Here is a 23,338-nt window from a genome sequence, read left to right as displayed (position 1 = left end):
TCTGGATTTTGGAACACTTATATAGTGAAGGCTTTTTATGCGCCTCTTCTCACACTGAATTGGGCTCTGTTTCTTTTTAGTGTACCCTGTAGACCGCTCGGCCCCTGAAATGATTAAAAGTGTTCATTTAAATTTGCGTTTGCAACATCAAGTGAAGAGCTGAAGAGTGAAGAGCTGAGCGGGGTAGCCGGTGTTGTAGTGTTACAAGGTAACCCTATTGCTCGAACAACAATTCATTGTCGTAACACAAAACATCCTTATGGGCTTTTTCTGTCTCACAAATCAGACTTTAGATGGATATCTAAGGTCTGACGGCGTCTACCCCCAGCCTTTCTGCTATAACATAGTAGGACAGCTGGATCCAAGATGGGTTATTGCTTTCAGGGCTTGAAGGATACAATAAAGGTTAACAGTTTTTGCAGGCAGAAGAAGGCATATTCTCACTCACTGAGTGTCTTTAGGTCCATTCTGCGATCAGGGAATGTGGTTCTGGGTTATGCATTCTTTTAAGGAAACTTCATATTGAGTCTTATCATGTTTTTTGTAATTCTGTTCTACTCCCATGTTATTCCTGAATCATTCAACTCATTTTGGTGGAAGTTTTCCTTCCATTTCTGTTTCCAAGGTCATGTGCCCCAGTAACCAGCTCCTGTATTGTTTGCAGGTTGAGGTTGGCAAGCTTATTAGGCTAAATGTCAGCGATTACGTCCCAGCGGACACTGTCCTTGTATCGTCCAGGCATCGGGCTCAGACTGGCTGCAGGCATGTGGGGGGGAACGTCTGAACCCCCCATTCCCCAAATGATCCTTATTCTTTCTTCTTGCTCACTCTATCTCACATTTCTCACTAAACAAGTGATGTGGAAACTTGAACCGCGACAACAAAGAAATTATCTTTGTCTCCCAGTTCCATAATCTTCAGAAAACCGGTTAAACATTGGCCTAGAATGCATCACTTGCTTAGCTTGCATAGCTGCGCTGGGACTTTGGGATTAAGGTTCGATCAACCATTTTTTCGTTTGTGAAAAAGCACCACTCCTTCGCCTCTTCAGAAAACATTTGGGCGTGACTTGGCCTTTGATTTTACAACCTGCATTTTCGCATTATTTATTTTTTTCAACATATCAAAGTTGACAAAATTTCAACCTAACACCCAACTGTATTTTGTAACATTTGCATTTGAAGATATTTCAATAGTTTCCTTTAGTTCCCAGCATCCCTACGTGACTCAATGGTTCTCTCATCAACCCTGTCCGAAAGGTTTCCTTGAAAAGGCGAACTCAGGAGAAGCCCTCATGTTTGGATCACACAGGGTTAATCATTTTCTGTCCTCTCCCCGTAACGGTTTCTCTCTCTTCTCGCTTGCGATTGGTGCCCGTCCGTCTGGGTCAACGACCAAAAAACAAAAGCTCCTTTTTTTTTTTTTCTGCTCCCTCCCACCTTCTCTTGTCCTCTTTCTGAATGGCCGTCTCCCTCTTTGTCTCCCTCTCTCTTCCCCTCCCTCCCTGCCCGTGCCATTGTGTGACGGCTGCCATCAGGTGGGCGTTGGGGAGGTAGTTCGGGCGGCCAACGGAGACCACCTTCCGGCTGACCTGGTCATACTCTCCTCCAGGTCAGCAATCCACCACCACCAACACCAACACCAGCACCACCACCCACTCACAACACACTGGCAGCCGTTGAGGCCACCGTTGACTCTTGTTGGCGGAACCATAATGGGTATAATGGGTGGGGTGGGGGTCAAGGCAGCACACAGTACTTCAGTCCTATCGATACAATGCGTTCAACTGTAGCCTAAGCCCCGGTCACTATGTGGCCCGGCCCGGAAAAACTAAGTTTTCCCACTCTGGAGCAACGGACTGATTGTCTTGGCAGAAGCCAGACACCGGACTGAGTGCCAGAGGTCACTGACCGCTCCCTTGTATTCCTCCCCGTATCCGTCTCCAGTTTAGTCCCCCGGTAACACCACTATGGTTCTGTTGATTCTGTTATTGTTATCGGATACTTTGGAGTACAAAAGCACATTTGGATGAGGCGCAGGCCCGAGTGAGCTGGGATCAGGGAGGGGCACGTGCTCGGATTGAGAAAGTGCGCCGTATTTACCTTTTTTGAAGAGTGTTCTGTTTAGTGCTGTCCACTCTTTGCATGGCTTTGCTCGCAGGCGGAACAAGCCATTTGTTGTGAAATCTTGCATGGAGTCTCATATCAAGTGTGCAAAATGCCTAATGAGCGTTGTTTTTTCACCTTAATGCTACATATTGCTATATACATATTGTAGAATATTCTTATTGTAGTGTGTAACTATTCCAAAAGTATGGAAGTATTGTCCTCATGTTAAGGAATGGGACTGCTGGTGTATTGCAGTGGTTCCAGCAGAGCCCAGAACACTGCTTTCGTTTCATTGCTAATAACGAGATGGTTTTGGAACGAGCCTCAGGGCCCAATCCCCTTCACTTAAAGGACGTCGCCTCCACCAGTGGTCCTAACTAACCAGCCAGCCAGCTCACCCACTAGTCCATGGGGCTCCGTCTCTTACGATCCCATTGGCCTTCTTTAGGTGTGGCGCTTTTGTGTGCCTGCTACGTCTCCCGCCCGTCCCACCTCTCGCTCTCTCTCTCTGTTCTAACAAGATATTTGTTATCTCACTTTATACCTTTTTTTTTCTCTATCTCGCCTGCATGTTCTTTCAGTGGAATGCTACTGCTTTCTTAGGAAGACAAGGCCTAACTCAGAGCAGCAACAAACAGTTGTTTTACTTAGCGGGCTTCATTATTGTTTACTGCCCAAACTGAGCAGGACATCTTAGTACAATAATGGGTAAACAAGAAGAAATCCGATTCCACTACCAACTTGCACACACACTTTTTTGGCAGTGATCGTGGCTTATGCAATCTTTCTTTCAAATCACTGCAATGGAAAGTCTATCTTTGTGTCTCCACTACATTCTATGAACTGGAGCCACTGTTCTCCATCTTTCTCTCATCCACAGTGAACCACAAGGTATGTGCTACATCGAAACCTCCAACCTGGACGGAGAGACCAACCTCAAAATCAGACAGGTGACCTCACGTGATAATCCCTCCGTTTGCACGTGACACACCCTGCAGTATGCGCAACGCAAACCTACACACACTTTGCTTACTATAAACTAACCATCCTTGGCGCTGATGGGGTCTGATGACGTCGACGCAGGGTCTCCAGGTGACCTCGGAGATCAAGGACATCGACAGCCTGGTGCGGCTCTCCGGGCGCATGGAGTGCGAGAGCCCCAACCGCCACCTCTACGAGTTTGTGGGAAACATCCGATTGGAGAGAGACAGGTGGGGCCACGGGAGGCCCCTGGCCACCCTGCTGTGGACTGTGTGTTTTCTTTCCACGTGCAATCGTGCATTTTATTTTTTTATTCATTAAGTTGTTTGTAGGGCTTCACGTTTGGAATCTTTTAACAGAATCTTCTTAAATATGGCTTTCCACATCGTGTAGAAAGTCTCTTATTGTTTTATCTCTTCTATGGAGATCTAATTTACAGATATGATTTAATCTAGGGAAATTTGATTTAGATATATATATTCCATATATACTCAATGTATTTAATCTAGGGAAATAAAATTAACATATTCCGTATTGATTTCCTGAATGGGTTTGTTTGCCGACGGCCCTGAAGCACACTCTCTCTCGGCCCGGACCAGATCCTGCTGAGGGGGGCTCAACTCCGAAACACCCAGTGGATCCACGGAGTGGTGGTCTACACAGGACACGACACCAAGCTCATGCAGGTAAAGTTTCCCACATTCGTTGACGAAGAATTATTTAAAAAAAAATCTGAATTGATTAGTAGTAGAGGTTTGCGAGTGTGTGTGTGTGTGTGTGTGTGTGTGTGTGTGGATGATGGCTGGTTTAAGCAGCCTGGCCTGAGTAAGACTGATTGGAATCTGTGGCAGTGTCCAGCCATGTGACTTTAATTAGGGTGCTGATGTTGGAAAAACTGGTTTATAGCAGCGGTTGATAGACAATGATACGTGAGCTGTTGCTCCATGTTTACCATCAGAACTCTCTTAAGGGCGAGTGGTGATGGCTGGTTTAACCTGTTCACATTGATTTCTTAATGCACAACAGGTATGCAGCCTCACCCAGCCCCAGAATCCAATTAGTCTGACTCAGACCAGGTGAGGCTGCTTAAACCAGCCTTCATCCACACACACTCAACAGATGGGTCAAAGAAAAATAACCAATGGGATCACTTATCTTATCTTATCTATTTCACCAAAAATAGACCAAGGTGTAATGATTGTTCATATTAATAGTACCTAGTAATATGAATGTAGTTATTAAGGCCACATTTAATACGTAGCAGGGTATTTCTAGAAACTAATATTTCCCCCCCTCCGATTTCAAAAATAACTTTGTGCACACAACATCGTTTTCAAAAAAGTTGTCGTTTACATCAAAACGCATAAATATGCCGTCGAGCGCCATTATAACAATGCCAAACCTATGGGCGGCAGTGTAGGGAGAAGGATAGAGCCATGCAAGCCAATCAGAATCCTCAGAATCAACAACAACGAATAACACGAGCGTCTTCCTGTAACAAACAAACTGTAAACATAGGGCGCTCATATGACGTTAAGCATTTCCTGGCGCATAATGTGACGCTTCAGAACCTAAAACCCAGTTTCTACCCGTTGACACGACAACACATAACCGCCGTTTTCAGAAATCTCCACTTTTGCCTGAGTTTTTAGAAATGGTTGTTTTCTGTGATAAAAACTGCGTTTTCGTGTAAACCGCGTGGAAATATCTGCGTTTTCCCTTCGTGATTGTTTGATCTCACAGATCCTGGTCCTGTGACACACGCATTGTTGCTAGCAATCACAGCCTGTATTATTTTTGATTTACACAACTCAGTATAATTCGCCCATGGTCGGACGCACACATGGTCAAATAGGATCTAACCCCAAGTCACTCCCCCTCACCTCATCGCCTTCAAACCCCCATCATCTCCTCCACCCAGAACTCCACCCGTCCCCCTCTGAAGCTATCCAACGTGGAGCGCATCACCAACTTCCAGATCCTGGTGCTGTTCGGCTGCCTGCTGGCCATCTCTCTGGTGTGCTCCATCGGACAGACCATCTGGAAGTACCAGTACGGCAACGATGCCTGGTACATGGACCTCAACTGTAAGGGCCCTCACGCGGCAAGCACTCTCTACCTCTATAGATATATATAGATATATACCTCTTATTCCACATATTTGGTCTCACTTGTTCATAACGGCTTAATTCTTTGTCGTTTTGAGTTACCTTTGCTAGTCGTTGATGTGTGTGTTGCTGTCGTTTTTTACGTTGCCTTGGTTGACTTAAGAGTATGTATCGCAACACAAGTGAAATATGTGGCAATGTGGGAATAGGTGAATTCCCTGTAGCTGTAAAAAAATGGACGACGTGTGACACGCATAGACATGTGATGTGAATGTGTGAAAAAAAAAAAAAAATGGTTGACTATCATTGCGCTGCTGTTCTGTTTGGTTCCGTTCTAATGTTCTTTTTGATATTTCTTTGTTTTGTTTTTTTATTGTTTTGTTTTTTGTTTTTGTTTTTTAACAGCTCCAGGTAACAACCATTTAAAAGCCTTGGCCATCCGTGAATGACCCTCCCTTACTAACCCCTATCAGAAGCTCTGCCTTCGCTAAGCAAATGAAGCCCCCCTACCCTCGCCCCCTAAATGGTTGCCCTACATTCTAAGGGCCCATGCCATGGACAAGTTCATACCAGGGATCCAACAATAGGTTTCTCCCCTTTCAGCTCTCTCTCTCTTTTTACCTTCATTTAGTTCCGTTGTTAGTGCCTGATCCAAAACGTGTATCTCTCCTTTCTTCCATTTTTGATTTCATTTATTTTCTCTGTGTGGCACGTTAAACTCTTTGCAGTCGGCAGGGCTCAGACCTCCATCTTATATTTTTTCCTCCCCCCTCTCTCCGTCTTACTCTCTACACGCCCAACACAAACACAACTCCGACAGTGTTTCTCTGCTCTGTGCCTGCCAGGGAGATGAGGTTGTAAGCGGGATGCTTTTCACGGCAGACGGCTTATTTTGTTTGTCGCTTGATATCAAAGTCGCGCCGGCGCCCAAGGGCAGAGGGGGGCGTTGACATTCTCCAAACGCCTCTGCCGGCCTTATTTTCTTGTGTTGATTCTCTAAAAGACAGACGAACACAAAAGAGATTTTTTGAGGAACTTGCTACCCGAATCTCACATGGAGAATATATTCAGATTCTCAAATGAATAATGAAATTGTCGAAAGAAAATATGACAATTCTCACTTGAATAATGACATTATTTAAAGAATATAGTTTTAAATTCTCACGCGAATAATGACATTTTTTTAACTATAACTATAAAAAAATTCACATACATTTTTTTAAGAATATATAAAAAATCTTACACGAATAATGCTTTTTTTAAGAATAATATATTTCATAAGCCCATATTCGGTCCTTATAATGATATAACACAAGGAAATGAAGGCACCATTCAGCGGTCTATACGTTAACTAGACGGGTTAAAGGTGAGTGCTTTAATCAGCATGTCCTGATGAAGCTCTGAACACCGGGTTTACAAAGTGCTTATCGTGCCATCCTGCCCCATTACGTGTCTCCCAATAGCTCTGTCTAGGAAAGATTGTTCTCTGATCAATTCAAACTTGTTTTATGACTTACATTGTTCCTTTTTAAAAAGAGAAATTATAATAATTCGATCATGAACATATGTATGTATACATATATAGTTTGGCTTATCTCAATTCACGCCAAAGAAGGCATTAGCGTTAACCCAGATCTGAAACAGGGTGAGAAAACAATGATGAGGTAACCGTAAGTCATAATCCAGGCAGCCATTTTGAGACTCTTTTTTTATTTTGTAATGAGAGGGGGTTGAGACTCTGTCCAGAGCACATTTCAAACCGGTGAGAAAAGGGAGAGGTGGCTTCAGCATATACATATTTCTGAGTTTATACATCTGTTTTTAACATACACAAACATGTGCCCAAATGAATTTTTTAACGATAATGATTATGACATATGTAAAAGAATTGAGTCGAATCAGGATCAGACAGCCTGGGATAATGGTTAACTGTCACACATCAAAACACCATGGGTCGGTTAATATTCACTCCTGGTTTAGGACAGAGTAGACGTATCCCGCTACCACCAGTCTACACTGGAATGACTCGCTCGTATACAGCTGAGTACAGAACTGCTTGACAGTTGCAATGTATGTCTATCCCCCTGGGATCTTGGATAGCTCTCTGCAGTGCTGTGATGTGCAGTCTTTTGCTGATATAATATTTATCAGCTTCCCTGACTAAGTGTAGCGATCGTTCGATTCAAGTTCAGCATTTTTTTGGTCTTTGCTGAAAGTTTGTTTGATACCCATGAAGGTCGAAGACTCTTAAATGTTCTCGCCTTCAGTGTCAATGATCTCTGAAATGGAAGAAAGCCTACTCATTTAAAAAAATATATATTTTATACTCCTACCTCCCCTCTCATCTGACTAATTAACCAAGCTGGCCGTGAATACTCAAATACCTAAACACTCACTAACACCGATGCATGTCACAGGTTGCTGTGGTTTTGATTGACCTCTTCATTGGCAGCAGCCTTTTTAAAAAGACATCCCATGCATTAAAAACAATTTTAGCCAAACAACCAAACCTTTTTTTATTGGGCACCACAACGCCAGCTACAACGCAGTGTTCCTTCCGCACACACCCGACTGTTTTCAACATGATCCAGCTTCTCTTTTCCCACTCGTCGTTGGTTGGTTGAGAATGTGCTTTGGACTGAATCTCCCTCCTTTTTTTGTATTGACAGCATCCCTTCCCACCACCGTCTGCCTCTAGACTACCCCCCCAGCCCCCCCCCCCCCCCCCCCCCCCCCCCCCTCCTCTTGTGCTGTTGTCCATCCGGCCATCTTCTGTGTGCCTTTTTATTTTTTTTATCATTACGTTTTTTGCAATCATTCTGTCATGCGGGGTGGACTGTCCCCTCTCAACCGCAATGCTAAGATGAAGTCTTGGGGTTGATGAAAGGTAACTCTTGCACATTCACCGCAAGCCGAGTCAAAAAGGTAAATCACATCACTCCCCTCCCCTACCCTCTGTTGTTTGCGTGTTCACGTGTGTGTGTGCGTTCGTTCGTGTGTGTCGTGTGCGCGCGTGCGTGCGTGTGTGTGTGTGTGTGTGCGGGTGGGCGGGGCTGTTACATGTCTCCCCCAATCACAGAATGAGGGCGGGAAGCTGCATCATTTGCATAGTCATCCGTTAAGACCATCGCCTGGATCATGCTGGATGCCAAGGCCGCTGCCGCTGCCGCTGCTGCTGCTGCCGCTGCCGCTGCTGCTGCTGTTGTAAAAACATGACTCGTGACATCTCCCATAGCGAGATCACAGTCGTTTTCTGCTACTTTAAAACCCGTGGGGACTCGAGGGCTAAAAAAAACCAAACCAACAACCACTAAAAATACAACAGACTTCACTTAAATTGGTTGTTGAGAGGATTCGGTTGGGTGGAAGCGGAAGGTTAATCCCGGCTAATGGACACCAGTTTCTTTTTGCGATGATGCTGTACATTAGCTGGGAGTAGCTTTGGGCGGTTGTTCTGATTGTTGTGAGCGACTCAGCCGGTGCCCCCCCCCCCCCCCCCCCGCCCCCCCCCTCCCACGGAGGCCAGGACTCACTGGGCCTCCTGTGTTGTCGCTCTCTCTCTGTGTCCTCCGCTTTCCCCCCCCACCTCTCGGCAGACGGCGGTGCGGCCAACTTTGGCCTCAACTTCCTCACCTTCATCATCCTCTTCAACAACCTGATTCCCATCAGCCTCTTGGTCACGCTGGAGGTCATTAAGTTCATCCAGGCCTTCTTCATCAACTGGGTGAGCGAGACGGCGTCGGAACGATGATTCACGTGGATGTTTTTGGTTCTGTTTGAGTTAGTCTCACCGCTCGTGTTGAAATCAAGCAGTTGAAATTGAAATCTTTGACCGTGACCGGGATTTATGTAGTCATGCATGTTTAGCTAGTTAGGCTAGAGGTAAATTGTAAGTTCTAGCTACTACTTCCGGCATTCTCAGGAATTGCAGTAAGGCATTACAATCTAAATGGAGCCCGTCAATTCACAGAAAACTCATATGAATGTTGTTTGGTTTGCTGCTGGTTCCAGGACACTGACATGCTGTACGAGCCGACCAACACACCTGCCATGGCTCGCACCTCCAACCTCAACGAGGAGCTAGGCCAGGTAATCCACCCGTTCATACCCATCGGTGGACATTGAAGTCTAGTGGATAGTTTATTGATGAGTGTACAAAATACATTACGATACAAAACCTGAACTTGGTTGTAAAATGTCCAATGTGAGATAGACATTTACAACCTTTAGATCACAGTTGATCTAAAGGTTATTTTAGTAATTTGGCAGAGATGTACGTTTTTGAAACAGGACTAAGAATTAATTCATTTCAATGAGTTAAATCGTTATCACCAATTGACACATGCTATGCCGATTCTATTTCCTGGTAAGAAATTGTATGTAATTAACATTTGGGGTCGAGTTAATCATACAGCACACCGTTCCTGCCCTGTGGGACGCCACACAGCATGAACCCCCCTCTCTATGATTGGCACAGAGACATGGCTCACTGTCACTCTCAGTCACGTCTCATCCCCCTCTCTGCTCTCTCTCCTTCTCCTTCCTCTCCTCCTCCCCCCTGTCTCTCTCCACTCACCCCCTCCTTCCCTCTTCCTCTTTCCTCCCCCCTCTCTGCTCTCTCTCCTCCCCCGTCGTCTCTCTCATCCTCCTCTTCCCCCCTCCCTGCTCTTTCTCCTCCCCCCTCTCTTCTCTCTCTCTCCTCTCTCCACCCCTGTTGTCTCTCTCATTCTCCTCCTCCCCCCTCTCCTCTCTCCCCTCCCCACCCAGGTGAAATACATCTTCTCGGACAAAACGGGCACCCTGACCTGCAACGTGATGCAGTTCAAGAAGTGCTCCATCGCCGGCGTGACCTACGGGTGAGTCTTCATCCACCCACAACCGTCCACCACCCTAACCTAAATGCACCCACCTAACCTCCGCCCTCCCACCGATTGTTCACAGCCCCGCCCAGGCGTCTCTCCATGCGGTCTCATTCTTAAGGCCTCTCCTCCTCTCGCCTTCATTAAATGCCCCGTGTGCACGGGTGTACATCTGCCCGCGCCTGTCCCTCCTGCCCCCCCTGCCCCCCCCAACTGCCTTCTCATTAGCAGCCACATCAGCGGTCCTCTCCACGCAGACTATAAATAAAGAAAGCAGGCAGACGTTGGCTAAGGAGGGGGAGGGGGGGGGGGGGGGGGGGGGTTCTCTCGGCAGTAGTTTGGCTGTCGGCGTGAAATGTTTATTTTTTTCTCTTTAGTAATTTATTTTTCTGTGCTCTCGCCTGCGGTCCGAGATCAGCACAGAGATGGGCCGCTCAGACAAGCAGTGTAAAAGTTCAACTGGAATGCTGAACGCCATGACGTGTACTATTTATACACACACCTTCTGTGGTGCCTAGGGAGCCGGTCCACCACTGTAAGATCCCCGTGACGTCACTCGACTCCTTCTGCGTCCACGCCTTCAGGCGCGGTGACGTCACCCCTCATCGCTCTACTATTTTAGGGCTCGATGCCACGGCCGGGAACATCACGTTTGTTCCGAGAGAGAGAGAGAGAGAGAGAGAGAGAGAGAGAGACTAGTGTGATAGCACGTGATTAATCCCATTAGGTTTCAATTAAAAACGTGATTGACGAAGCGCAGGCTGAAGGACATGTGAGTGGGCTTTATCTAGAGTGCTCCCCATTTGCTTTATCTCTCATTATTCCCCCCCCATCCAGGGAGTAGACGACTTGTCGTTGTCGACCGCCTTGTCAACAGTGTACGATCTGGATTTGAGTTGAGTGCAGAGTGCGTCCGCAGGCCATCCGGGATATAGCTTCCTTTATCTCCTGCTGTGACGGCTTTACAATCATCGAGTCAGTTTTAGTTTTCAAATGTTGCTTCTGATTGAGCTCCAGGTCTGGGAGGGTGGGGCAGGAGTCGGTCCCTCTCAGGTTTTCAACAGCTATAGCTCAGGGACTCTTTCCGAAGCTTCTTATAAATATGGAGGAGGGTTTAATTCAATGGATAGGGGAAGGGCTGATGATGACGATGAGTGTCCTCGCCTCTCAGATCTGTGTTCTTAAGACGAAGGTCACTGCAGTGAAACCCATCCCATGCTCATAAATATTAATTATTCACCAACAGACTGCTCGAAACCGACTTCCAATATGGGATCGATCATGTTGGTAATTTATCCGGATATAACTTTTATCCTGATAAACATATAGTATATTTTTTGTACCTTTTGTTGCAAAAAGTGCAGTTCACTATTTCTGAAATGCTATTGAATGCATCACAGTATTTGGTCCTGAGAAGTTTAGACTGGAGAACCAATGCAATTAACGGGGGAAACTGAGGTGGTCTGAGTCTAAATGACTGAGAAACCACACCCTAACCCACACAGACAACATTCCTGCATGCAGATATTGCATAACACTATATTTATTGTTGCCTTTTATAAAGAACTTGATCATTGTTATTGAATCCAAACCCATGGGTGTTTAGATATTTGTTGAATTCCTCACATGGGTGCAACTTATTTTTGAGGATGTATTTTTTAAAGAGCCACAAAACTCTTGAATCAAAGAGCACCATTTCTGGTGAGGTACCATTGATTGCAATTTTCGATTGGTCAAGTAGCTGTCAATCAGAGATGGTGAGTCACAAACTGCCATCAGTCTAACTGAACTGCAGTAACAGCATCTCTGGTCACTTTGAGAATATTATTGCAATATTTCATTGGATTGCAATAAAGATACGTATATCAATCTTGTTAGAGTGGCTTTGCCTCAGACCATTTATTTTTGGTTGATATATGGGTGTTGTATGCAAAGTACAACTTTGGGCGGTATATATATTTCATGTATTCCTATCATCACATTATGACTGCTTGAAACGGTTTGAATCAATGCAGTTCAGTGAAGTACCCTGAATGCTTAGTCATTGAAAAGTTGGCGGAAAATTGTGTAACTCTTGTTTTATTTCTAAGATTTTGCTTGGTCATGAGCACTCTATTTGACTGATTTTTAAGCATGACAAGACTGAGCAAATGTGACCACACACACACACACACACACACACACACACACACACACACACACACACACACACACACACACACACACACACACACACACACACACACACACACACACACACACACACACACACACACACACACACACACACACACAGCGGTTATGGATTTGCGGCAAGTGCCCAAGGTATTTCTGGTGGCTGTGATGGTGACCTTAGAGATGGGGTTGAGTGTTTCTCTGATGTTTCGGTTTAGCGCATCCTCCGAGCTTCCCTCAATGTCCTTGCTTTTGCCTCTACTTCCCCTTTACCATCTCCTTTAAAAACATCCTACACTTTATATTCCTCCGAAGACAACGTATAAGATGTTCAAGTCGTATCTTATGCTGACGTGAACCATGTATTGTCGCTATGACCATCCACGGCATCTTCTGGTGATCCTGGATGACGGCTCGCATGGGTTCCCGTGGTTATCTTCCTGGAAAAACAACTCTATCGTCATATTACCTACAGGGTTTCTTTCAAACATCAATCTTTTTTTTGGGTAATTATTATTTTGCCCGCAATACGGAACACTTCCCCGCGAGAAGCTGGAAATGACTCGGACAAAATGTCAAAATATTAGTCTTTTGTTTCCATGGTTTTTATATCCGTCCTGATAACGTGCAGCTCTCCCACTCACTTACCCCTGAAATGACAACCTGTTAAATGTTCCTCTTCGACCAATCAAACGAGGTGTTTGTGCATTCTCTTCCCACCTCTGCTCCTACAGTCACAACCCAGAGGCAGAGGAGGGTAGTTTTGCAGAGGAAGACCGGTAAGCCGACTTGTTGGGTGTGATAAGCCTGGTAGTTTGTGTTCCTTCCCCCTTGCTTATGTGACGTAAAGAGTGCTGCTTTGCATTGTGGGAAATTTGTGGCCTTGAAAAAAGAAAAGGTATTTATTGGTGTTGTTTTCTTAACCGTGTGTTCAGTGCTCTGGCGTGTGTTGAATGTGACTGCTGCTTGTCCTTCTCTTTCTGCTCATATCCCAATTAGAACCACACACACATCTGTGCTCCCATCTCGTTTAGATCTCGGGAGGATTCCCCTGGTAATGTGTGCATTTTGCACTTGGAGTTCCTCTGTTATATTTTCATGCACATTACACTTGATTTTCATCTATTGCTCAATGGTGCAACACTGGGGTGTTTCACTGCGACGAGAATAGGGGAAATGTCAGCACATCCATTTTCACACACTTGAACCCATCCACCCACACACACGCGCTCACACTCTCACACTCTCAAACTCTCACACACAAACACACTCACACACTCACGCACACGCACACACTTCTATCGTGCTGCTTTAATCTTGTAATCTATAGATCGCAGCATGGGTGCTCCTCATCCATTCTGCATGGGGGAGTAGAGCTGTTTGCTAATGCCCACACTAGGAAGGATGGGTTGGCTGTTTCACAGGGAGAGCCTTGTGGGAGGATGGATTGCTGCCTTACTAACAACGAAAATAAATCTGTTTTTGCTGCTTTTCTTTCTTTAAACATTTAAATGGATTCAAGCATGGGAGGTCTGCGGAGGAAAAATGTATGATGTGTCAAACTGTACGGCCATGAAACTGTATGAGCCTCCACTGTGTATCGTGGTAGGATGATCTGTGACCTGTGTGGGTGCCATAAACCTTGAGTTAATATTCAGAAATTCAACGGGCAGTGTAAGCCTCCCTTCTCTCTCCGACACCTTGAGGTGTTGTCAGCCATTTTGGCCCGTGTTGCAGTAGCAGTCCGCAACAATACACCGAGCGAGTGTCACAGGACCGTAGCGTAGTAGGGGAACGCACAGCCATCAACTGGTGAACAGCCAATAGCCCTTGTTTCCATGGTGACGAGAACATTTTGTGCCAGCAAATGATCAATAACTGACTTGCCTTCTCCCTACTGCCAGCCCTTGAGCCCAAGAAACCTCATCAAAGCCGTTGACGGGTCTTACTGCATTACTCCAAACAGCCTGCACCTCTCCCTGGGCCTGTGGCTCATAGCTGCTCGTTGACTATACGGGGGTCGGAAAGGACACATAATCAATCGGATGGGATTCTGTCCGATTGGTCGTTTTGTATGGTGTTTGTAAGCTAGAGAAGGGTATACGTTGTGTTCTGTTCTGTTCTGAAACAGACACAACAACGCTGCGATCACAAACGATCAGACAATATCCTGAAGCTGTTTTTACAGACGCTCTTCTCTATGCAAAGACTCTTAGCGGTCGATGGGAGATAAGACCACCTCTTACTTTGCACCGGGGCACGTTCCCACCCCCCCCCATGAGTGTGATTGATACGTGGCGCCACCTGAACGCTGTGTTATGACACGCCCGTAGCCTCGTGCGTATCCTCTATTAGAGAGCTTCCTGCCCTTCCCTAAATTGAACTATACGGGCATTAAGGAGCCTCAACGGAACAGGTCCGGTCGGCGGGAGAGCAGTCCGAATGAGAATTTAATTAGCTCCGGGAAAAAATAGCCCCGAGGAGGCGTCGTCCTCCTCCACCTGATATACATTACCGCTCCTCTCTTTATCGTGCCATCGATCGATAAACACGGGAAGGGGGCAGTGGTGGTAGAGTGTCCGCAGGCTATTTTTAGTCCGTATCACGGACCACGAGGCGAGAGAGACGTGCGCTGGAGACAATGTATCCCAGGCAGATGGATGACTGAGATTATTGTTTTTAGCTGTGTTATCTGGCAGATGTTGCATCTTGTTCTCCCCCCACCCCCGCATGACACGGTCGCTGCATTTTGATGAACTGATCCTGCCTCCGGGTTGTTTTGAAGTGTATCGTCACGTACCATCATGTACATGACATTTGTGTTGTTTTTTTTAGGGTTTCGCTCACTGCGATGACTATTCTCAACTGACATAGTTGTCTTCCTATTATCGATTCGCTTATTTTGTTCTGTATCGCTTCCTTTCTTGAAGAGCCAGGATGCGTCGTAGAAGACATGTTTGTGATCACCAGCTTCTGCTGGCATCTGCTGTTGTGCAGTGCAGTCATCCTGACCACTTTCCTTCCCTCTGATATTTTCCACTGGCAAACCAAAAGCTCAGGCAACCGGCGCACCACTTGTGTAAGATCAGACGCACCGCCCTTAGGAATCCATCAACCTTTGAGCTGAAACATAGGGGGGTCCGCAGCAAAGTGCAGTGGCACATAAACGCATACTATGCTTGTGATGCTTCTCTGCAGCCATGGCTGTTAAACCAGCCGTTGTGAATGCCGGTCGTGTTTGTGTGGTATTGTGGTTGCACATAAGCGAAGACTACTCTGTGTTACTGGTTCAGGAGATGGAAGAGACTCCACCATTAGGCTTTCAGGTTGTTTTATTTCTTGCTGATGTTTTGCCAGAATCAAAGTACAGCCACCTATGGCTTTGTTGGAAAACCACTAAGCATTTTATTCTACCTCAGTGTAGCCATCAGTGATGTTTTTCCTTGACTTAGGTTAACCTTGATGAGTTTCTGGTTTAAATAAAACATGCTCCAAATGTTTCTGTGTAACCTTTTTAACATCCACTTTCCCCCCTGCCCAACATGGGAGCTGTTTGAGGACGTACCGTTGTCTGGCATGTTGTGTAGTGGTCTGTTTGTTTGTTTGTGATTGTGTTCTAAACCTCCCCCCCCCCCATCCCCTCTCACTGGGCATGCCGGTTCTGACTCTGCTGTCTCTCTCTCTCCTTCCCAGGCACAGCACGCAATCGTCAGAGGAGGCTGAGTTTAATGACCCAAGCTTACTGGAAAACCTCCAGAGTAATCACGTAAGTAACTCCGGGGCGTCCCAGTCCTCCGCCCCCCCCGCTGGGACGGCGGAGAGGGGTGGGGTGTGTGTGTGTGTGTGTGTGTGTGTGTGTGTGTGTGTGTGTGTGTGTGTGTGTGTGTGTGTGTGTGTGTGTGTGTGTGTGTGTGTGTGTGTGTGTGTGTGTGTGTGTGTGTGTGTGTGTGTGGGGGGGGGGGAAATCTGTTAATGCCACGCGATTTTCCTGATTTGCTGGGTTTTTCCAGGGTGCATGTTTTTGGTCTATAAATACATTAAAGAGATGATTAAAAAAAGAACAACACACAGACCGAAGAAATACAATCGGCAGTGTTCAAGTCAGCACTCTGGACCGATGTTCAGAAGCTGTTCCACACTCTGGTGGCTTGCTGCTCTCTTCAGTACGTCAGGATGTCTTTTGTGGACGGGCGCCACTGACGGCAAAGTTAGCATCACGCCATCGCCAGCGTTAACGGCTAGATTTGAATTTCCCCAGGGGTGTGCGGAATGTCTTCTTTAGAGCTGGTGTAAACAACTAGCTAGTTAGCCCAAGGCGGCAGGATGTCAAACCGGCACTTTGTTTAGTTGTTACCAAAATCCCTCTGAATTCTAGAGCAAACACATTTGCTTACTTCGATGTTGTTCTAGCTACATCTGTTTCTTGTTTTGTTTTTAAAGACAGAGCAACACATTGTGGTGGCTCCCTTGTGTCATTTTTTGTGTCGGGGTGACTGCTACTGCTTAGTTGGTACGATCTTGGATGTTGAATTCAAGGTCAAATAGGACTGACTTGAATTTTTGGGAGAAACACATTCTTGCCAATCTTTTTTTTTTTAACGCAATGCTTGTTTGTACGCTACTCCACGACTGCTGTTGGCGCATTTGTCGAGGTGTTGGTTTTTTTAACACTTCTAGAAATGTCACCAACACTTCTCGAAATGCAGAAACGACACTGCAAGTGTGTCAGTAATAAATAGTGTGTGGTCACGGCCCATTTCCTCATTTCAATATTTTTGCTTTCTGACAGGTTGCTATTTCCTATTTAATCGTTGAGCAGACACTTTAATCCAAAACCTTGCAGATCATTAGTGTTTTGAAAGCTCATTTTGGGTGTGATTCATGAGCAGGAAGGGATTGTACGCCTTGCTCAGCGACGTCTACAGGTAGACTGTGGACTGTAGAACATGCTGGCTAGGGGATGAAGAAACGTAACCACACCACACTACTTAAATGCATAAATGCATTTGTTTGCTCTTCAACCACTTCGCTCATGACCATTTGATTATTTTTAAGGTGTGATTTTATTTTTTTCAAAGATGCCAACTCAACTCATGAGGGTGAAATTACTGTCAATGAGATTAAATTATATTTAAAAAAATCACATAACATGGGTCTTTGAAGTCATACAATGTCCCTATAGGTTTAAAATATCATGCATGTCCTTGTAAACACAGTGCTTGTCCACATGTGGAGATCACATGTGCAATACCAATTAGTCCTCAACTTGCGCAGTGGTTGCTGGTAGCGTGTTTACTCTCAAAATGGCTGCTGTCATGGCCTCAGCGCGGGACACTTAGTCAACACCACCTACGGGGACATAGAGGATCAGCCTGCTGATTGATGAGGCAGATGTACCAACCGTGAATGTTTATCTTTACATTATCGGACACGCAAATAATTGAGAAATTTGCAGCAGTGTTTGTTGAGTGTGTGTTTGTTGAGTCCAGGGTGTCACAAATACGAATACCAAGACAAATTCCTAATATGTGTAAATGTATTTGGCAATAAACCTTTTCTGATTCTGATTCTCAGAACACTAATCCCAAAACATATCTTCCACCACAAATTACCTAGGATGCACCGTTCAACCCATTCCAAAAATGCAAACAACCTACAGACAGAATTTGCCGTGTCAAATTCAAAAGGAATCATCGACCAAGTTAATATGAAAGCATATGACAACACGCTCAGGGAAACCGATGTGTTGACGGTGAATCTTTTGGCTGGTAACCTACCGGTACATGTTTATCGATTCTTTATAAAACGGGTAAATTAGTGAGAAACCACCAGCATTGTTTGTGGTGCGTGTGTGCGTGTTGCGTGCCACGCCTCATTACATACGACAGCGTTACCCCTGGGAGTGGGGACGTGTTATGATCGCTGTTTGCCGTGTTTATTACAGCAACGACACATTAGCGAGATAGCTTCGGATCAGCGTTTGTCTCCCCGGCCTTTCTTAATTATTACGTTGTAATCGTTTGTTTTGCTCTGGTCTCTGTGAGGAGTCCTAATGATGATGTGTTGAACGGCGCGCGGTGGCGTCGGTATTCTGCCCACACTCGCTACGTGTCTGAGCTGTCGGTGTTTATTTCCCCCTTTTAAAAATAAAACACATTTTTAGTTCAGTGTCTTTTTTTCGACGTGTGAACGCCAACACTTGACCCCGTTGTTTATCGCGAGTGTCGAGTGAACGTGAGAAGGTTTCACTCAAAGCGTTCAGTGAAATCGCCCCCTTGTTGGCCACCATCTCTGCTTTGCCTGCAGCGTGTTTCAGTGTGGAGGCTAATAGAGTGGCGAGGTCAGAGAGGGGGAGTACTCTGTTGATGAGGAGTTAACAGTTTGTAAATAGACCGAAAACCCCTCTTGTGTCGCGTTTTCGGCCCAGTCGCTGCTACCAGCGGATGGCGGCGAAAGGTCTGTTCCCTTATGTTGATCACCGCCTTAATCCTTCACTGCATGGGTCGTTGTTTAGACAATCCCACCATAAAGTACTGATCCCAGAATGTATCCTCCACCATAAATTACCCAGAATGATCGACATACTTCCAGCCTTGTCAAATTTAAAATGAATCATTGACGAAATTGGCGTGAAAACAAATGACAAATTACTTAGGAAACGGTTGACGGTGTGTTCTTTGTGTTCAAAGTGAAACGGAGCAGTGTTTGCATGTCCCTTTGGTCTCTGTGTCTTAATTTCATAAAGATTCTAGCCTCTCTGGCCCGGTTTCCTCTTCTACCGCCGCGGTCGCGTCCAGAGCTGTGAATGTCTGTCACCGTGGCGCTGACACTCATTACCCAGAAGTCTCGGTCGGGGGTCAAAGCCGCTGCCGGCGTGCTAACCGTCACCCCTGATACTGCGGCTGAAGCCTAGGTCCATGTCTACATGGCCTGTTCTATTTACACACACACACATACACACACAGATGAGCACACACAATCACACACATGCACACGCACCGTAATGCCTAGTCCAGAGGCTGAAAGACCTGCTATAGCATGATCCAGGTCAGTAATAGGCTGTGTTCTTCCATTCAGAGAAAGGCCTCTCCGAGTCTCTCTCACATTGTTTATGGAGTCTGCTGGCAGGGGCCAATATTGAAACAGCGACCAAGGCACACACAGCACACAGCCATGAAAGCCTAGCCTTTCTACATGCACACAAAGCGTGGCTTCCCTCAGAAATGCATAAAGGGTTCGGTTGTTTGAGGAGCTATTGTGTGGAAGGACTGGGGCTTGCGCCATCTTTTGACTCCTAGACCGTCAAGGCTTTGTGTAGGTTGTTTGTTGATGTAGCAGAACCAAATGGCTTCATTAGGGCCCGGCACCCAGATGCAGGAAACACGGACAGGCAAGCTCACACTCGCACACGCACACATCCATAGAATCACGCAGGCAAATTCACGTAATGTCTTATCATTATCTAGACTTAAGCCTTGCGATTACAATCTTCACGTGTGATTATCCACTTGTCAATCATAACCCAGAGTTAATATTTACATTGACATTTACATTGAGGGCATTTAACAGATGCTTTTATCCAAAGCGACTTACAATAAGTACATTTGTAATAAGAAAGTGAAACAATATATCACTGTCGGTACAGTAAGGATGTTCACAGAACCAAGTGCCAAACATTAACTATCGCTAGGTTAACCCATTCTCCGTATGCAACAAAGATAGCTAGGATTTGATGCTACATAACTAAGTACTGTGACTAAATACGACACACAATAAGTACGTACATTAAGCAATATAAACCCCAGACTGAGCCTGGCTGACGTCACGATGTACACCAGTGTCCCCCAGAGTCCTAGTCAGCTCTTTTACATCCACCACGAGAGGCTGGGCGATGACGCGTCTCGCTGCCAGCCCGCCCGTCAACGCCACTTAGCGTCCCCCAGAGGCCCGGGGGGGAGACCCCTGGCCCCGGTGGAGGTCACTCGCTGCAGGTCGGGGGCCAAGTAACCCTCGGCCGTCAGAGCTGAGCCCCAGCAGATGCCAGCCGGTTGACCGCGTGTCGTCATGCTGGTCGTCACGGTGTTCGTCACGCTCGTCGTCACAATATATCGGCTAGGAATGGATTATCGTTTTTTTTGTTTTTCTCACAGCGTTGTTTTTTTTAAATTCTTTGTTTTTCATGTGATTTATTTATTCATTCTTTATTTTGCTTTGTGCAGAATGTTTTTTTTATTCTGCTGTTTACCATTCAGTCGTTCAATTTTGTGTAGATATTGCTTGCTTTATATTGTCTTTGTTAATTCATTTACTATTGACGAGAGCATTGCTATATTTGATTCACCAGACTAAAGGTGTACCTGATGAAGTGAATAGTATGTCTGCTTTAGGATCGTATTGAGACCAGCCCTATTGTACAGTAGCTCTGCCTCCACTGGCTTCAGGCCAGCCACTCAGTGGCTCTTTCTGCTATTCTTTTGGCAAAACCTGCTCGGAATAAGGCCAAGCTAGTTTGTTTCTTGTCCTGGCTGGCGCACGGCTAATCGATGATCTCGTATATAGCAAAGTTTTCTGTACTTCGGTGAAAACACTATCTATATATGGCATCGCCATTCTTCAGCTGGAATGCTCGATCACTGTAAATAACATCATATTTAAGCTAAAACAGCCCAGTTTGTTCCCACGTTGCTTTGTCCTACTTCCAAATGCTTAAAATAAATATTGATTTTGAGAGAAACTCTGTAACTGTACTGCGCATAATGTCTTCATCCATTTTGTTGAATTTATTTGTGATTCCAAAGACAAACCCGGTCAAACTTTCTCTCTCTCCTTCTCTTTCTCCCCTCGTGTGAAGCCTACAGCAGGCGTGATCCTGGACTTCATGACCATGATGGCTGTCTGCCACACAGCCGTACCGGAGCACACCGATGGATCCATCTCCTACCAGGCCGCTTCTCCCGGTACGCTCCTCCTCCTCCTCCTCCTCCTCCTCCTCCTCCTCCTCCTCCTCCTCCTCCTCCATCATCCATCATCATCATCATCATCATCATCATCATCATCATCGTCATCATCATTTTCTCTTTATCCTTCTCTTTATCCTCCTCCACTTTGTCTTTCTCTTTATCCTTCTCTTGTCCTCCTCCACTTTCTTTTTCTTCTCTTTCTCCTCCTCCTCCTCCTCCTCCTCCTCCTCCTCCTCCTCAGACCAGACCAGACCAGACCAGACCAGACATCTTAGAGTGAGGGAAATAATTGATGAAAACAAGCCTGGTCACTTCCTCCACCCTTCACCGGTGGAGAGTAGTCCGGGTGTAAACGTTTCAACCCTCAAACCCAAATGTCTCAAGTTAAAATGTAAAAGTTGAAAGTTAGTCTCTGGTCTCTGGTTTGTCTCTATTTTTGCTGCGTATACTTTCAAGAGACTCCATTAGGACTTTGAAACAACATCAAACTGATGAACTGGATAACACCAAAAAAAGGAAATGTTCCTGGTTTGCAAGCAAGCTGTCCAGCCTTTATCCCTTTCATAACAGACCGGAGCAGTTTATCAGATGATGTTTAATACTTTGAGAACAAAGAACAACTGGCGATTGTAATCTGTTAAAAAAATATGACATTCAGTTGCTAAATATTACTCATGGAAATTAGAATTAACATTAAGGATGGAGGCGAGAGAGAGCTTTAGGAAAATCAAATTTCCTGAGGTGAAAAATCTCCTAAGCATAGCAGAAAGAGTGGCACAGCGCCCCCTTTGGACACAATTATTACTGCAAGAAGGCATTGGCCAGTGGGAAACAGTCAGCAATGATGCTTTTGCTTCCAGTGTGTATTTGTATCATACGGGAAGTAACGCAAAACATCAATGGAAAACATAACATTGGATAACGTACAAATCGGACTGCACAGAAGCAACACTATTTTAAAAACTGCTATGTATACACAATCAAATGTAATGCAAAGGCCAACGAAGAAAAACCAAGAATAAAAACCCAGGTACCACCTGCAGTACCCACGCACACCACTAGTTGTCCGCGTAGGTACAGGGAGAAAAAAGGTGCTATGGGTTATCTATTTGAATACGTGGTTCCTACCAAAACCATATTGAGTAGGGAAGGCAAGGCAAGGCAAGGCAACTTTATTTATATAGCACTTTTCATACACAAGGCAGACTCAAAGTGCTTCACATATAAACATTGTCATACAATAAAATAAAATAATAGATAAGTAAAAGAAAAACATATGCAAAGAAATGGGTAAAATAGAAAAAGGCATTTTAGTATTAAAATAGAAAATAAAGGCAAAGTTAAAAAAGCTTTTTAGAAAGGGCAATGTATTTAAGATTTTAGCAGAAAGCTATAGCAAACATAAGATCTGGATCTTATGTTTGAAACATCTAGATCTGTGCTGGGCAGATCAGTCTACCAGCCTACCCAGTGGACTGAAGTAAACGATGCTCATCTATGCAGAACATATCTAGGTTGACACAGACGCAGGTCATTCAGAAGCAGCTAGGGGTTATCATAGGTTGAATCGTGCTGAAGGTGGACTCTCAGCTAGGCTGCAGTCATCAGGGATCACACACAGAAGAACCTCCTGGGAGTTGAGCTCCCTAGCCACTACAATGTTGGCGACAATACACCCAGCACCCCTCCATCAATGTTTGATAGAAAACAAAAAGGCAGCACCGTCTTTTTTCTACCGTTAACGAGAACAGTAAGGGCTCGTTGTCTGAGGGGAGTTACTCTGTAGAGAGGTGCTGGAACCATTTACCGGGAGCAGTCGCTCTGTGGTCTGACCCCCTCATCGTGTCCAGTGGGCCAGTAAACGACAGAACACAGTCTTGCAAAACAAAAAGTGTCCTGCGCCTTTACCTGCTGTTTGTGACGTGTCCCCTGACGTGTTGAATGTGTGTCTCTCTTTCTCCCCGTTTCTGTCCCGGTTTCTCCCCCAGACGAGGGAGCCCTTGTGAGGGCCGCACGCAACCTGGGCTTCGTTTTCACAGGCCGGACCCCCGACACGGTCATCCTGGATTCGGTGAGACTGGAATTTAAAGGGGGGGGGGGGGGGGGTTGTCAGTTGGTTCCATCCCAATGCTGACTCTAAGCGTGTC

General features: G+C 45.6%; 1 protein-coding gene across 5 annotated transcripts in view; it reads left to right on the top strand.

Annotated features, from left to right (window-relative positions):
- Nucleotides 1–23,338, top strand: part of atp8a1 (ATPase phospholipid transporting 8A1) — a 103,864-nt gene that overhangs the window by 26,933 nt on the left and 53,593 nt on the right. For 2 of the 5 annotated variants that reach the window (XM_030367535.1, XM_030367532.1), the window contains exons 7-19: nucleotides 1,538–1,611; nucleotides 2,989–3,058; nucleotides 3,192–3,319; nucleotides 3,664–3,775; nucleotides 5,011–5,176; nucleotides 5,603–5,608; nucleotides 8,794–8,921; nucleotides 9,209–9,286; nucleotides 9,965–10,053; nucleotides 12,966–13,010; nucleotides 15,925–15,997; nucleotides 21,083–21,188; nucleotides 23,180–23,262. In XM_030367535.1, the coding sequence (XP_030223395.1) occupies nucleotides 1,538–1,611; nucleotides 2,989–3,058; nucleotides 3,192–3,319; nucleotides 3,664–3,775; nucleotides 5,011–5,176; nucleotides 5,603–5,608; nucleotides 8,794–8,921; nucleotides 9,209–9,286; nucleotides 9,965–10,053; nucleotides 12,966–13,010; nucleotides 15,925–15,997; nucleotides 21,083–21,188; nucleotides 23,180–23,262 (1,158 nt within the window). The remainder of the gene's footprint in view (nucleotides 1–1,537; nucleotides 1,612–2,988; nucleotides 3,059–3,191; nucleotides 3,320–3,663; nucleotides 3,776–5,010; nucleotides 5,177–5,602; nucleotides 5,609–8,793; nucleotides 8,922–9,208; nucleotides 9,287–9,964; nucleotides 10,054–12,965; nucleotides 13,011–15,924; nucleotides 15,998–21,082; nucleotides 21,189–23,179; nucleotides 23,263–23,338) is intronic. The other 3 variants (XM_030367534.1, XM_030367536.1, XM_030367537.1) reach the window with 3 other exon arrangements.

This window comes from Gadus morhua, chromosome 10, assembly GCF_902167405.1.
Source record: "Gadus morhua chromosome 10, gadMor3.0, whole genome shotgun sequence".
NCBI classification, from domain to species: Eukaryota; Metazoa; Chordata; class Actinopteri; order Gadiformes; family Gadidae; genus Gadus; species Gadus morhua.
This window is presented reverse-complemented; position numbering and strand designations above follow the sequence as displayed.